Source organism: Gadus chalcogrammus, chromosome 17, assembly GCF_026213295.1.
Source record: "Gadus chalcogrammus isolate NIFS_2021 chromosome 17, NIFS_Gcha_1.0, whole genome shotgun sequence".
In the NCBI taxonomy this organism is placed as follows: domain Eukaryota; kingdom Metazoa; phylum Chordata; class Actinopteri; order Gadiformes; family Gadidae; genus Gadus; species Gadus chalcogrammus.
This window is the reverse complement of record NC_079428.1, coordinates 2,471,020-2,487,812: the sequence shown is the minus strand read 5'-3', so window position 1 is coordinate 2,487,812 and position 16,793 is coordinate 2,471,020. Positions and strand designations below refer to the sequence as shown.

The 16,793-nt window shown below is 48.7% G+C and overlaps 1 protein-coding gene across 3 annotated transcripts in view; it reads left to right on the top strand.

The window, feature by feature from the left end:
• Nucleotides 1-16,793, top strand: part of kcnip4a (potassium voltage-gated channel interacting protein 4a) — a 111,389-nt gene that overhangs the window by 52,978 nt on the left and 41,618 nt on the right. Inside the window, exon 1 of one of the 3 annotated variants that reach the window (XM_056612459.1) lies at nt 6,133-6,219. The exons of the other annotated variants lie outside the window; for them this stretch is intronic. Within the exon in view, the coding sequence (XP_056468434.1) occupies nt 6,162-6,219 (58 nt within the window). The 5' untranslated portion in view covers nt 6,133-6,161. Of the gene's footprint in view, nt 1-6,132; nt 6,220-16,793 lie in introns of those variants that run through there. 3 annotated transcript variants of the gene reach the window in all.

Sequence of the window (16,793 nt, the reverse complement as noted above, 5' to 3'; positions counted from 1 at the left end):
GCAACCATGAAAGTACAGTACATGCGACATGGAGGAAGATATGTTAAAGATCCAAGGGCTCCCTCTGCTGTCCAAAACATGTCAGTGCGGTTTTATTTTTACATCCCTGCCCATATATTATAGCCTAGGCCTCTGGTGGCGGATTCATATGAATCTGACTGGACCAACTGATGGCATACCAGTACGTTTTTCTGTCGGTTGATCATTTGTTTTAGTGCTTGGTGACACTGCCTCCCCTATATAGTGCAGTGTGCTGTTGTAGTTGTGGAGGAACCAATGCATGAAACGCCTTCTGGATGATTTCACTCTTAACATGTGTCAAAACCCTCTGAATCCCAATAGCTGAGTACATCTTTTTAAGGAATCCCTGAACAAAGTAACAAGTCTGCATTACCACTGAGGTTACATAAAAGTCTATCATTATTGATTTTGTAGTGGGAAAGAGTCCAGCAGAGTCTAAATGACTTAATTTAATCAGTGTCTCGTGGTAATTAGAGCCAAACCAATGTGTTATTGGTAAGTTCTCAAAGATTTCTTGCGATGTAGATCATGAAGTTATAATTGTTTCACGTTATCTCCTAATTTCCAATTATGTTTTTTTAAGGAGCAGCAGATTACTTCAAACAATTTCAAGCAAGCTAGTAGATCCACATATTAAATTGAACCTCCCTCCAAAGTGTTATAATTAAATTGCACAACACGCCTTTCTAAATCAATAATATTGCGCAACCAACTGAAACAAACAACACTGTGTACTCGAGCCTAGAGAGACTGCCTGTGACGTGACAGAAACTAACACCCCCTCTGTGCTGACATCGCTCTCGGCAGTTATTCATCAACCGATACACGCCTCTGGGACGGTGGCGGCCATTAGGCCCATCGATCCAATGTCTGCTCTCTTTCTGGTGGGTCAAAGAGACGGACGGGCGATTTTCTGAGCGGTACTTCAGCCCCGAAGTGATTTAATATCAACCGGCTCGGCTGAGATCACTCCGGGAACACAAAGCTGTTGAGTCAACGTTGTTCTTCCTCTAGCTGTGGAACTGTAACGCTGCTGTGTTCTGCTGCCACCTAGTGGAGGTTATGAGGAAGGGGATAGGGACATAGTGGGGAGGTAGGATCAAACGAACAGAGGTAGGGAAACCGAGGGGAAGAAGACATACAGGGGGGAGGCAGGGGGGGACACAGAGGGGTGAGGTAGGAAAATATGGGGGAGGAATGGATCCGGGGAGGAAGAAGGGAGGTTGAGTGAGGTTTATATGGACATGCGGAAATATAAAGGTAGTGACATAGTGAGGTATAGAGAGCGATAGGGAGGTTTACATAGACATGGAGAGGTACACAGTGATATAGAGAGGTATGCAATGACAGGAAGGGATATAGGGAGGTACACAGTGATATAAGGGGGTACACAGTGATATAGAGATGTATATAGGGATATAAGGAGGTATACAGAGATGTAGGGAGGTATACAGTGATATAGGGAGGTACGCAGTGATATAGAGATGTATATAGGGATATAAGGAGGTATACAGAGATATAGGGAGGTATACAGAGATATAGGGAGGTATACAGTGGTATAAAATGTATATAGGGATATAAGGAGGTATACAGAGATGTAGGGAGGTATACAGTGATATAGGGAGGTACGCAGTGATATAAAGATGTATATAGGGATATAAGGAGGTATACAGAGATATAGGGAGGTATAAAGTGATATAGGGGGTGCAGGGAGGGAGATCAGTATGTGCATGACAATGTAGGTTGGGGAGGATGGGAGGAAAGTAGGTAATGAGGCTTATTCCCTGGTTGTTACAAGCTATTGCCTCAGATGTTTTTCCTAGGCAGGTGCAGCCACACTGAAATATCCTCATCCCACCTGAAAACGGCACAATGATCCGTACTGTGGGCGGTTCTTCACTCAGACCTGTGTTCAGTTTCATAAAAATTAAATTCATGCAGTACTATTGTAAATATTGTAGAACTCTGAAGTAAAGAGGGACCTTGCTGATGTACACAGGAGTAATATTCCTTGAAATAGATGCCTACTTTTTGCGAGACAAGTTGAATACAGAAACAGAAACACATCTCATATTGTCAGTCATTTCACAAATATTCTGTCCATTTGTCATGTCACTCATGTCGTCCCCCACGTGTGGAACAACGTTCCAATATCTGAACTATTTCATCAGAAGGTGAACTCTGACCTTTGCCTCCCGGTATAAGATATCTTAAAGCTGCTGATAAGATTTCAGAGACTGATTTAGGAAATGAGTAGCTGCTCCCTCCTTCCCTCGGTTTCTCCGTCTTTCGCTCGCATGTGATTGACAGGCCTGTGATTGACAGGCCATGTGATTGACAGGCATGTGTTGACAGGCAAGAAGCCAAGATTCACAGAACAAATCGTCAAATATGAGCTGGCGGCATCCTCACATCTATACTGTCTCATTCAGAGGCTGGCTCAGTCAACCAGAAACACATCTACCAAAGGCTGGACGAAAATGACTAATTACACCCAAATTACCGCCTTTCAAAACTTACCCAGAGCACCTTTTTCAAAGGGAGAACAAGCCAATCAATGCAGAACACATATTCTATTCACGATTTTATTAAATGATTTGTCTCGCTGGAAGAAAACCACCAGCTCGATGCCACATGAAACAAACGACACATGTTCGACACGTAGCGCTGTGGGCACCTTGAAGCCTGATTCCTCAACACGGTGGATTGATCTGTAACGAGTTGCTCTCCCAGCTCTAATGAGTGAATCCATAAGCAGCCTGGCTCCTTTATACCCAGCTAACATCAGGGGACCCACGGGCGAATGAAAGGGACTGTGGGGGTGTTCTGTTTCGATACACACACCCACCCACCCACCCACACACACATCAGCACCCACACATAAGCACTGACACTTATAAGCGAAAACTTTGTACTGAAATAAAATCACTTCATGAAGTAAACTTGCTGATTGGATCACACACGCACAAACAGGCGCACCCACACAAACTCACACGTAGGCACACACACATAAGCTCACGCAAACACACTTATGAACGCACACACACTTACAATCAAAAACTTTGTGCATAAAAGAAAATCACTTCATGAAGTTAACTTGCTGATTGGAACACACACACACACACACACACACACACACACACACACACACACACACACACACACACACACACACACTGCTTTTCAATACTGTCTGTGTTGGGAAAAATTGTTTTCGAGGGCCCACTTTTAATGTTGTCGTTATGGAAACCTTTTTCCCTTTCGTGCTGAAAACACATCACGTAATCTGCGATAAACCTTGTCCCTTTGTGTTGTGTTGAGCTGTGTAAGGGGCCCCGGGCCCTCCGTGTTATGCTGTGTTGTCCATAAGAGGCCCCTGGGCACCATAACAACAGTAGTAGCAGCGCATGCACAGCCGCTACAGGAAGACGGTCAAATAAGAGAGGGAGAAAATTGCTATTTAATAGGAGGCAATTGGCTGTCCCCCGCGCGCACAATGAAAAGGCGTCGAGCGTGGGCGACCGAGAGCCAGAGAGCCAGAGAGAGAGGGGGAGAGAGCGAGAGAGAGAGGGGGAGAGAGCCATAGAGAGAGGGGGAGAGAGAGCATGAGAGGGAGAGAGAGAGAGGGGGAGAGAGCCAGAGCAAGAGAGGAGAGATATAGAGAGAGAGAGAGAGAGAGAGAGAGAGAGAGAGAGGGAGTGCAAGCGTAGGAGAGTGACAGCAAGTGGTTTTGCTCAGTTTTTTTGCCTGTGTGTGTGCGTGTTTGTGAATGACTGTGCGTGTGTGTCTGTTTGTGTTTCTGAATGTGTGTGTGTGTGTGTGTGTGTGACTGAGTGTGTGTTCATCTGTGATTATGTGTGTGTGACTGAGTGTTTGCGTGTGCGTGTGTGGCTATGTGTCGGTGTGTGAATGAATGTGCGTTGGTGTGTCGGTCACAAACAGTGTGTGCGTGTGCGTGACTGAGTGTGTGTGTCCGTGGCACGTTGCTTTGTGCTGTGTGCGACTGAGGCAGCCGTGGCGTGGGAGTCGCCTGTAGGCCGTGTGGGACGGAGGACGGAGGTCTGGGTGGTGATGCTTCCCTGGGTTCCCCTCCCACACCCCCTCCCGCTGTTCACTGAAGCCTTTGCTTCCCTTCTTCTTCTCCTTAGGCTTCTGCTGGGTCTTCATCTGCCTCTTCTGCTTCTGTTTATCTCCTTCCTCTTCTTCTTCATTTGCTTCTTCATCTCCTTCTTCTTCTTCCGCTTCTGTTTTTCTCCCTCTTCTTTTTCTTCTTCTGCTTCTTCTCCATTTGCTTCTTCTTTTTCTTTATTTGCTTCTTCTCTCGCTTCATCTTCTAGTTCTCTCTCTTGTTCTTGTTGTTGTTGTTGTTGTTGTTGTTCTTCTTCTTCTTCTTCTTCTTCTTCTCCATCCACCTTCTCTCCCCCCCCTCCCCCGGTAATCCTGTGCCTCTGAAGCCCAGAGCCGCCACAGGGGTCACCTGTGAAGTGGCAATCACATGTGGGCTCCCTCAAGTGTATGATGGGCTCTTGGCGAGGGGCCACAAAGGCGGCAGCGGGCGGCGGCCGCCCCGGCGATGACCCGCTGTGATGCCGATGGTTTCAGCCTCTCTTCCCGGGCGCAACTCACGCCGTTTCATCTCGCGCCGAGCGGTGCGACGACAAAGGAACAGCAACACTCTGTTTCGCCCGGCACATATTTATCCCGATCGGTGAATTGGACACTTTTGCCGTGGTTTCCTGAAGGACGAGCCGGGGGGACGAGGGGGTTGAGTGTGTGTCCACTGAGCTTGTGTTGTCCACTGAGTCCTGGCCCTGGCTCCATTATAACTGCTCCCTCATCACAGCAGGGGCCTGCACTTCAAATACGGCCAGGGGATACTTATATTCATATATGCTATGTATATATAGATATGCATATATTTTTGCATCTCCGATTACTCTTTCTCTCTCTCTCTCTCTCTCCCTCTCTCTCTCTCTCTCTCTCTCTCTCTCGCTTTCTTTTTTTTCTCTCTCTCTCTCGCTTTCTCTTTTTTTTTTCTCTCTCTCACTTTCTTGCTTTCTCTTTTTCTCTCTTCCTCTTTTTCTCTTTCTGTTTTTTCTCTCTTTCTTCTCTCCCTCCCTCTCTCTCTCTTCCTCTTTATTTTTCCTCTCTCTCTCTCTCTCTCTCTCTCTCTCTCTCTCTCTCTCCCTCCTGCTATTTTTCATCTCTAATCTTTGAAATTGGCTCTGGCTCTCTCTCACTCCCTCACTCTCCCTCTCCCTCTCTCACCCCATTTGCTCAGCAAGGCAGTGAGGGGAGTCTGTCTTTGAAAGGAGAATTATAAGAGCGGAGCCGAGTCTCAGATCCCGCGGACGCTCACTGCTGCTGGCGTCCCAGCGCTCAATTAATCTCAGCGCTCCGCCGGTATAAAGCAACCGGTGAAGGACCCAGATCTACCCTCAGCCCCACACTCCCGAGAGAGAGAGAGGGAGAGGGAGGGAGGGAAGAGGGAGAGAAAGTGTGAGGTAGAGGGAGGGAGAGAAGAGAGAGAGGGAGAGAGGGAGAGAGAGGAAGGGAGAAGAGAGAGGGAGGGGGAGGGAGGGAAGAGGGAGAGAAAGTGTGAGGGAGAGGGAGGGAGAGAAGAGAGAGGGAGAGAGGGAGAGAGAGGAAGGGAGAAGAGAGAGGGAGGGGGAGAGGGAGTGACAGAGAGCGGGAGGGAGAAGAAATAGCGCGAGAGGGAGGGAGAAGAGAGAGAGGGAGAGAGAGAGCGTGAAAGAGGGGGGCTGCAGATTCGCAAGAGCGTCAACATTGCAAACTTCCCACCAGAGAGCTCCACGAGAGGATCTTTATTGCGGTTGCACGTCCGTCCAACTCCCCTGAACCAGTGTGGGGACCCCTGCTTTGTCCAGGACCAGATTCTCTGTCCTCCAGAAGAACTCAACCTGCCCAACCACAGTTTATTTCATTTAGCTTTTATTATTGTTGCTTTCTTTTCAAACCACCGTCGCTTTTTTGTTTTTTATTTTCGACCTGCCTCCCAAACCGTTGAGCCGTTGAAGCGGACATTTTGACAGGACTTCCAGATCACCAAGGACGATAAGAACACTGCCCCTGAGCGAGAGAGAGAGAGAGAGAGGGAGTCAGAGGGAGTCAGAGTCAACATGGGGGCGTTGATGGTCATCTTCTCCGTACAGCCAAAGCAGAAGAGTAAGCGAGCAGGTAGGCCAAAGTACAAGCCCCTGGGGTTGGGGTGTTGCTGTGTGTGTGTGTGTGTGTGTGTGTGTGTGTGTGTGTGTGTGTGTGTGTGTGTGTGTGTGTGTGTGTGTGTGTGTGTGTGTGTGTGTGTGTGTGTGTGTGTGTGTGTGTGTGGTTTAAACGTTATTCACGCTGTGGTTTTATAGATTACTCCCGAGCGTGATCTCGAACCGAGTGCTTTGTGTTGTTTCAAAGGGGGCGATGCACACATTTTATCTTGTCGTTTTTCCACCCTCGTAGTTCAATGAACAAATGAAATCACGATGAGTTATGGCATTGCCCGTGTGTGTTGTCTGTGTGTGTGGGTTTTGATGTGGATTGTGTATCATTTTCTCAGTTATTGGACGTACGCTTTAATTTCCAAAAGAAACTTCTTGAGAAACTTTCCAATGAACACCTGCTGCACCTCCAGCTCCAACCCCTATCTACCCCCCCCCTCCCCCCCATTCAGTGTCGGACCACCAGTCTATGAAATTGGCTTTGAAATCGGCTTCAATACCGCCGGAACAAAGCTGCGACGGTGACTGATTGCATTTTTCCATGGCTGCACTTCCAGCATTTATTTTTAACCGCTAGCGATCTAGTAAGCATTCGTGCTATGCTAAATGCTACGCTGTGTACCGGAACGTTTTCCGAGGGCAGCCGTGCTTCCCCTCAGCGGTCTACTCAGTGTTGTCATCACCCCCCCCCCAACCCCTCCGCCCCCCCAGCCCAACCCCCACACCCCCCCGCCCTCGCTGCCATTGTGTTTCCGCCGCAATGAAGAACTAAACAAGACAAAAATGTAATCCGTTTGTTATCGAGCACCGATTAAATATTCAAAGCGTCCGAATCAGCCGATGAGGGTTATATTAAGTGACGGGGGGGAGAGGGAGAAAGGAAATGGACGGCCTCGGTTGAAGTCGTGTTTCAAGCGGTAGCAGGGTTCGCGATGACGGTGGCCTGGATCCAGAATGGATGAGGGGGAGTCCAGGTAGCAGATCACAGGGTCGCCGCTGAGGTGCACAGCAAGCACATTCTCCAGGAGACCCAGAAAGGGAGAGACACTGGGTCAATCCCGAGCACGCACACAATTAAACACACACACACATGTACGCACACACACACACACACACACACACACACACACACACACACACACACACACACACACACACACACACACACACACACACACACACACACACACACACACACACATTCTAGTGTTGGCATTAAGATTCATAACACAGCGCTTGATATTAAAAAGACCAGGGATAAGTTGTTAAGCAACTCCCCTGGCTTTATAAAAGATTCAGCGCAAAACCCTGCGTTGTATACATCCGGTTGAAGCCTTGCTCATTTACCGAGTTCTCTGGGCACCGGGGGGATTTACACGCAGCTAGGAACCACGCAAGAGTAGGGTAGCACACGATGAATCACTGATCAGCATATTGTTGCAGAGAGACCCCCGTCTGCCACGACCGCAGAGTGCCACTCCACGGCCCACACTAATGCCTTCCATTAATTACCACGGGTGCATTCAGCGCCGTGACTCACTTGATGCTCCTTGTATAAAAACTCAAGCCCTGGCCCCTCTGTTCCACACTCCACAAAGCCGGCGGTCTCCTGTGGGGGCCCTCCTTCAAGCTGAACGGACGGAGTGCGTTTTACGAGCGTATGTTTAATTCACTGAGTCAGTGTTGTGTTGTTTATGTCGGTTGGTAAAAAGTGAATTATAAAAGGCGTTAGTTAAACCCGGGGTATCGCTGTGGTCTGTTTTTTACCTCTCTCCCTAATTGCTGCGTAGGAGTACGTTTAAGGTTATGCACGTACGGTGAAGTATAAGTACGGGTCTCCGTGGATCCGACGCCTGCGGGCAAAAACATCAACAAAAAAAAAACGAAAATCGTTTTAAAACAAAGATCTCTCGTTCGCTGCTTGCGTGCGCGTCCCTCCATCGCTCAAGCAAGAGCAGAGAAAAGCCTCCCTGTGATTCTGTTGCCCCGGGAGTCTCATCGTGATACTAAGCCATTAGTTCTCCTGATATTCCCCCGGCGCCACAGAGGAAGGGTGTGTGGTGGTGTGCGGTGGCCCGGTGTCAGCTTGGACCTTCTGGTGTTTACAGAGCGAGGGGGGGGGGGGGGGTTGTTAGGGAGGGGGGGGGGGGGGGGTACCACGGGTAGAGCAGATGTCATCCCTGTTTTCGGTGCGTTTGTCTTTTGGCAAACATATTGTTGGGCGGTTTCTCTTTTTTTCCTTCCATCCTGTTCCAACCAGGGGGGGTGGGGGGTGGGGGGTGGGGGGGAGGAAATCGAGGCGTGAGGCGAGAGCAGTGTTCAATCACGACCCCATTGGCTGAAAAACACGGCGTGAGGGACTTTGTTATGGCAACAGGTTGCCGTGGTAACACTCGGCCAAGATTTGTTTTTCCCCCCTTTGGGCAATTTCCTGAACAACGACCGGCACGAATCGATGCTGAAGGTGGAGGAAACCCTCTGTGAACATCTGTCTCTCTCCCGCCTCCACCTGACTGTCTCTCCCAGCTCCACCAACTGGTGAGGGTCTGTCTCTCTCCTACCCCCACCTGTCTCTCTCCTATCTCCACCTCTCTGTTGAGGGCCTGTCTCTCTCCTACCTCCACCTGTCTCTCTCCTATCTCCACCTCTCTGTTGAGGGTCTGTCTCTCTCCTACCTCCACCTGTCTCTCTCCTACCTCCACCTGTCTCTCTCCTATCTCCACCTCTCTGTTGAGGGTCTGTCTCTCTCCCACCTCCACCTCTCTCTCTCAGACCTCCACCTTTCTCTCTGACCTTCACCTGTCTCTCACCTACCTCCACCTCTCTGGTGAGGGTCTGTCTCTCTCCCACCTCCACCTTTCTGGGGGAGGACTGTCTCTCTCCACATCAACCTGTCTGTCTCTCTCCCACCTCCACCTGTCTCTCTCCCACCTCCACCTGTCTGTCTCCCTCCCACCTCCACCTGTCTCCCTCCCACCTCCACCTGTCTCCCTCCCAGCTCCACCTGTCTGTCTCTCTCCCAGCTCCACCTGTCTCTCTCCCACCTCCACCTGTCTGTCTCTCTCCCTACTCCACCTGTCTGTCTCTCTCCCACCTCCACCTGTCTCTCTCCCACCTCCACCTGTCTGTCTCTCTCCCTACTCCACCTGTCTGTCTCTCCCACCTCCACCTGTCTCTCTCCCACCTCCACCTGTCTGTCTCTCTCCCTACTCCACCTGTCTGTCTCTCTCCCACCTCCACCTGTCTCCCTCCCACCTCCACCTGTCTCTCTCCCACCTCCACCTGTCTCTCTCCCACCTCCACCTGTCTCTCTCCCAGCTCCACCTGCCTGGGGGGCTGGTGGTTCATGAGGGGCTGGGTGCTGGTGGTTCATGAGGGGCTGGGGGCTGGTGGTTCATGAGGGGCTGGGGGCTGGTGGTTCATGAGGGGCTGGGGGCTGGTGGTTCATGAGGGGCTGGGTGCTGGTGGTTCATGAGGGGCTGGGGGCTGGTGGTTCATGAGGGGCTGGGTGCTGGTGGTTCATGAGGGTCTGGGGGCTGGTGGTTCATGAGGGGCTGGGGGGCTGGTGGTTCATGAGGGTCTGGGGGCTGGTGGTTCATGAGGGGCTGGGGGGCTGGTGGTTCATGAGGGGCTGGGGGCTGGTGGTTCATGAGGGGCTGGGGGGCTGGTGGTTCATGAGGGGCTGGGGGCTGGTGGTTCATGAGGGGCTGGGTGCTGGTGGTTCATGAGGGGCTGGGGGCTGCTGGGCGGCTGAAGAGGCGGGAGAAGGAGGACACTCATGTGGATGCAGACCTGTGTTCACACAGAGCAGTCTGTGGGAAGATGAATGTGGTCTTTGGGGAGCAGAAACTGAGTCGTGGTTGATATCGATTGGTTGTGTATTTTCTTTTTCATTAGGCTTGCTTTGCAACAGAAGAGCCTTGAGGCAGGGCGAGCAGGATGAAAAAAACAAATACGCTTGTCATTGGAATACATTAATGCGATTAACATTTCTACTTTCTCTAAAACGGTAAAGCTTATATTGTGTTATCCATTGCAATATAAATGGAATATATGCGTTGTTGCGTGTCATTTTTACATTTGCTGGCTTTTGCTTCACAAAAGCAATACTTCCCAATGTTCAAGCTTTAATAAGTATGAAATGAAGGCTGTGTCTCAGATGAGCTGGTGAATATCGTTTGTATCGCTCAGAGTTGCCTGCGGATCACTACAGGGTCCACTAGAGGGCAGCAAAGTGTCACAAATTTGACAAACACCGAACCTCATGGGCTTCATTGGATGTCATAATCATAATCACCTCTTCGCAACACCGTGGATATGCAATTTGTGTTGAATTGATTCTTAAAGGAAAAAATGCCTCTAGGACAACAGTCTACACACAGAGTGTTCTCTTTGCGTGTTTGTTTCGGGAAGGTGATTTAGGTGATGAATCGTATAAATAATTAATTCATTGCATAAATTAACCCAATAAAACCTGATGTGATCAAAACACTAAACACAGTATGAACTGCATGTATCAAGTAATGGTATATTAATTTCAACCCGTTGATTCAAGTCAGAATATTCCACAGCACAAGTTCAATTAACTTTCCAGAACGGAAGCAATAACAATAAGAACAATTCAACGTTATAATTCACAATTGCATTACCCACTCACTGAGGAGAGAGAATGCACGTTCCGGTCACACGCGTCATTATCCACAACACAAACCAGGAAACCACAAGCTCATTACAGCGGGATCACATCCTGTATCCGATGCCAACCATTCCTGCTGCTGCTGAACACATACAGCTCTCTCCTTGAGCTGTGATCCAGACGTGTTGACCCAGAAAGAGGCAGATCAGAGCCAGTACACAGACTTCACACGGGCTGGTCTGCACCCCACACACCCCCCCCCCGCCTGTACACACAGGCTCTCAGACAACAAGCTTGGGTAGAAAATAGGCTTGCTGCCACGCTTCAGTACAGGGGATTGGGTAGGGAATGGGCCAACGTGATCCCTCTCATTCGCCAGGGATGGATGTGGAAGATGAGTCATCGTGCTCATCAAGAGGGCCCTGGGGTTTGACCTTCCTTCTGTCCCTCGTCTTCAAAGGAGCGTCCAATCAAGACGCAGCAGCCTCTCAGAGACGGCCACATTGTATCGAGCAGAGGACAGCGGGAAAGAACGAAGCGACCCTTGTCTCTCCCTCCCTCCTCCCTCTCTCCCCCATCCTCCCTCCCCCATCCTCCCTCCCCACATCGCCTTCCTCCCTCCCCCCTCCCTCCTTACTTCCCCCGTCCCTCCCTCCCTCCCTTCCTCATCAAAGACGCTCTCAGGAACACACTGGGAGCTCTTCACTGGGCCGCTCCGTCGACTGAGCACCTGAGCCCCCGGCAAGGTCGAAGCAAGCCAGGGCAAGCCTCTTCCAGCTGTTGCACAGCTTCTGGCCGTCACCACGGCAACCGGCCCTCCTCCGTGGGCAAATGTCGCTGAGTGATTCCATCTCTGTCCATGGACGGGTACAGTCAACTCTGCCTCTGTGCTGCTTTGAGTCAGAAAGCCACTTCATGTGGCTTGGATAAAGAAGTGGGGAAGAACGTGTGGTTGAGAGGAACAACAACATTCTACAAATTGATCTGCTTCTTCTGTTACCCATTAATGGAATAGTATCAACTGCCTAATGACGTTATTTTGCAATGAACCGTAATGCTTAGGAGACAATTGGCCATGAAGGCATCTCGTGGACATTGGACCAACAAAATGGTTAATGGATAGTTGGATTTCATACATTGGAATGGATTGGTGACGTTCAAAGTACTAAGTGAAGGAAGTGGAGAAAGTGATTTCCAGCACACACGACTTCTGCTTCTAAGAAGGCCCGCCCTGAAGACTGTTGATTGGTGCTGCAGGGCGGGGTATTTTTAAACTCTCAAAAGTTTCCACACAGTATTAACACAACCTGGGAGAATGTCTTCACTCTCTAGTGGAGCGAGAAAGACGGACATGAGATTCGAAGTGATGGATACAAAAAATAAAGTATAAAAGCTGGGGTGAAGTGGTCAAGACGAAAAGGGTGAACTCTCATACTTCAAACTTGAAATGAAGTTTGAAGTCAAAATGCTTTGATCTTCAATTTTCAACACACAAACACACACACACACCGGAGGTAACCAATAGAAGACAGTAGGGCACATAGGCGGTTTCCATGGTCACCGGCAATCTCAATGTTTTTTTGAAAAGATTGTCTTTTGGATTGTTGAGCGTTTCTACCCGTCTTTGCTCGTACTCAGAGTTGAGATCGTTTTTAATTGAAGTGATGAAGCCATGCAGATCAGAAGGGTGCTCTTTACTTGTTATACATTTTAAACCATTTGTCCGAGTCCCACGGCGATGCATCCAAGGCATCAGCTGTCGGCGCCCGGGACGTTGGCTCTGAGCTCTCCCTGGGTCGTGACTGCGCTTCCTGGCATTATCCTCCCCTGTTCTTCACGCTGACCCTCAGCGGGTCCTCTTCTCCTCTCCTCTACGTCCACACTGAGGTCCAAAGTGGCGCCTGCGCTCTGATATCACCACCCTCTCATCTCATCCACTCCTCCACTCCCGCCATTCCTCAACCTTGCCACTCCACCTCCTCTCCCTCCACCTCACACACTCCCAAGCACCTTTTCTTGCTTCCCTCTCTCTCCCTCTCTCTCTCTCTCTCTCCCGTCCGCTGGAGACACAGGAGGGAGGAGGTAGAGAAGGTGTTTCGATGGCCTGCCTAAGGTGTAGCAAGATAGCGAGCAACGGCGAGCGTGTTTAGCTTCATAGCGTGTTTCGGTCATGGACGCGGGGGCCGGTGTTTGACCCAGCGTTCCCCCCCCCCGGTGACCCCCTCGGACGGTCAAGTATGTACCTGGAGGGGCTGGAGATGATAGGCGTGCTTGTGGTGGTGGTGGTCTTCGTCAAGGTGCTGGAGCACTTTGGATGGCTGGGAGCTGGCTATGATGGTAAGGAAAGAAGTGAAGTTGTTAGGAGTGTAATCTTTCGATCAGACGCTGTTAAATTTGCACGCAGGCCATGCAGACGCACTTATTGATACAGTTTGAAGAAATTGTATTTATGAATATAAAATTGCCTTTCACGAAATGTTGTCACGTAGCCTCACCTTACCGAATGCTACAAATATGGTTTTGTTTTCATTTTCATTTAATTCACTGACGGTCATTGACGATATTGTTTACTTGAACACCACTTGTGTGTTGATTGGGTTTTCTATAGATGTTCCGGGAGGGACAAACCTGGGTGGAAAAATGTATTATATTTCCCTTATGACTCTTGTTCCTTGTCAGAATTATTCTGGGACACAAGGAGCCTCAGGTATTGTGTGGAGGGGACACACCTGTCCCTCCCACCACGTGTTGGCTCGTTAAAGTGTTAGTTAGTATGTCTCTCTGGACAGTGTTTCGACACATGGCTCCATCATGGTTTCTATTCTAGTTCGTCACTTCTCTGCAGATACACCCACTACAACGCGCTGAACTTCACACGCACACATTCACAGTCCTCTTCGAAGCCTCTCTTTCTATGTTAGCACCCAGCGCTGCAATCGGAAACCAACAGCAATTAGCATTCCCTTTCTTTGCTGTTATTTGTTTCATCATTTACTGCAGTATTTTTTTATCTTTTTCCTTGCAAAACAAACTCAAAAGATACATTGTTGTTTTTCGGCCTCCCAATTTGTAAGGCTTGATTCTGCAGGGTCAAGACAAACAGTCCATTACAATCACTCGCGGTCTGATTAGAAGTGAAGTGCACTTTGATGGGGAAATAAGGGGGTTTCTTTCTAACTACTTCCCTTGTTGAGCAGCGGACCCATTAGGGAGGCTTTGACCAGGCACGAGGGCCCAATCATGGCTCGGTTGGGATGAGGTAGAGCCCGGCTGTTGCTGTGTTACATCAAGGGTCTGCTCACAAGCACACGACCACGGAGGAACACCCAGGGGCGGAGGGGTTTTCTAATGCGAATTGTGCGATTCTGCTTGTTGTTTGTGCCTATAAGGACACACATCGGTTGGTAAAATGAGCTATACCAAAGCTCATAAATCACAGCGAGTCTCTCTCTCTCTCTCTCTCTCTCTCTCTCTCTCTCTCTCTCTCTCTCTCTCTCTCTCTCTCTCTCTCTCTCTCTTCCTTTCTCTCTCTCTCTCTCTCTCTCTCTCTTCCTTTTCTCTCTCTCTCTTCTTTCTCTCTATTTTTCTCTCTCTCTTTCTCTCGCTCTCTTCTTTCTCTCTCTCTCTATCTCTCTTCTTTCTCTCTCTATCTCTATCTCTTCCCTTTCTCTCTCTCTCTATCTCTCTTCTTTCTCTCTCCCTCCTTTGTTCCTGGTGACAGCGACGTGATAGGATCACACCTCGCTCCATCACCAGGTGTGATGGCTGACAGGAGGAGGGGCCTCTGTCATGTCTGACGGCAGGGGCCCGTGTCTGTAGTCATCAGGGGGGTCTTTGTATCGGGGCCGGGGGGAGAGGAGGTCAGGCCATCACACAAGCAAATTTAGATTGAACAGGATTGATTCTTTGTTTAGGACGGCCCGGCTTTGTGTGAGGGAGGAACTGTTTTGTGGGGGCTTTGAAGGTGAGCGGGGACCTGCCTTTAGATGCCACCTTCTTTTGTTAAGGTGTGTTGGATTAAAACACAATTATTATCTTCTTCATTACCTTTATAACCCTGATTCCGTTTCTGCTCCACAAAGACCACATTTGTCTTTTAATACACAATTTTGCACCTTTTTTTATTCATAAATTTTCCTCTACAAATTAACTAAATGTTTCTGAAATGGATATAATCGAGTACAATGGTAGATGTGATGAATGATAATCGTGCATTCCTCTGAACATCAAATGTGAAATAGTCCATATCTGACGAATAATTTACATGGATGTTATTTTCTTAAGGATCATCTATCATCCGTCTGTGAATCCATCTGTTCAGCTCAGAGCACCATGTACTCTCAACATTGCTCACTTAACTGGCTTTTTGCCATAATTCTGTCCCTCCTAACAACACTGGTCTTATTTCATGTCCTTATATAAAAGGTGATGTTATTGTATTAGTATTATGACGGATTATGTGGTTGTTTGTTATTGTGGTAAATTGACAAAAGGTGAAACATTTAACAGAACAGGCAAAATTATTTCACAATCAATGGCTCTCATGCAAACACACAGTCACACACACACACACACACACACACACGCGCGCGCACAACCGCATGCACACAAAGTCACAACATTTTTTAAATACACAGAAACAAAGTCAAACAACAGATTTAAGAAAACCTCCGATACCTTTCTCTACCAGCAGAGGGTGCTAGAGGCTGAATGAGGAACCAGTCCCTTTACGTGGCAATGGCCTTGATGGATGATAAAGGAGGATCTAGTCCCCAGCTGTGCTGGGACTCTTATTTCCCCACCGTACAAAAGAAGGGATGATATGGAATTGCTTTTTGAGCATATCTTGCTTTAATAGCAAACAAAACGGGGAAACTAGCTGCGGGTAAAACTCAGATGTGATGGACTGAGGTCCCTCAGGATTTGAGGGGATGGGAACGAAACATGCCAGCCTTTTGTAGTTTGGCTCATCGTGAGTTTGGTGTTTATGAGGGGCAGTGGAAATGCCTGGATGTTATTGTTAACTTCATCACAATGACATTGTTCACCTGGAGAGGAAGTTGATTCGATTGTTTCCTTCACCCTTGGCAAACTGAATTTAATTGTTGAATAGTGTGGCTCTGGGAAGGGGAAAACAAGATTACAAAAACTCTATTTAATTTATTGCATAATAATAATGTATTTATACTTTCCTCCCACGTATTTCACGTTTACCTAAACTCATTCTGATGTTTTTGGAGCGAACATTTGACCAGGATGAGGTAACATGCTCCTCATACAAAGTGATCCATCTTCTCAAACTATATTATCCTTAGCATGAATGCATTGCCGTGTTCTTTTGGAAAAAAGTCTGCCGAATCAGGATCGCTTTAACTCACTTTATTTGGTAATGTTTTTGACTAGTCTCTATGAAGCAAAAGGAGGGGAATTGTATGAGCACGCGTGGAGATACGCTTAGTAGGGCATCTGAAGGATGCGTTACCTGGAGCATTCTAGCCCCCTGGGCTATGTGTTGGGACTTATCTACTGGGCAGGCGTGGACTCAGTTATGTGCTCTGATTGGCTAAGCATGGTGCTGAACTCCCGCCCCCCTGGATACCCGTATGTGTCTTTATGCTGTCCCTTGCGGCTATGTGTTGGCATTGCAACTTTGTTTGTGGCTATGTGCGGGAATTACACTTGTTCTTGTGGCCTTGAGCGTCTGGGTCTCTCGAACTTCTTGACTGCTCGTATCTCTAGAATTGACACATGATGAATGGCCTCCTTTATGAGCTGGACGCCTCCATAGGCTCCGGATCCCTCCTTAGCGTGAGAAAGAAGCCTCTTTTAATTGGCAAGGGCATATGTGGCCTTGGTATGAATGTGTGAATTATGGTACAACATTGACAAACCCTCTTGGTCGC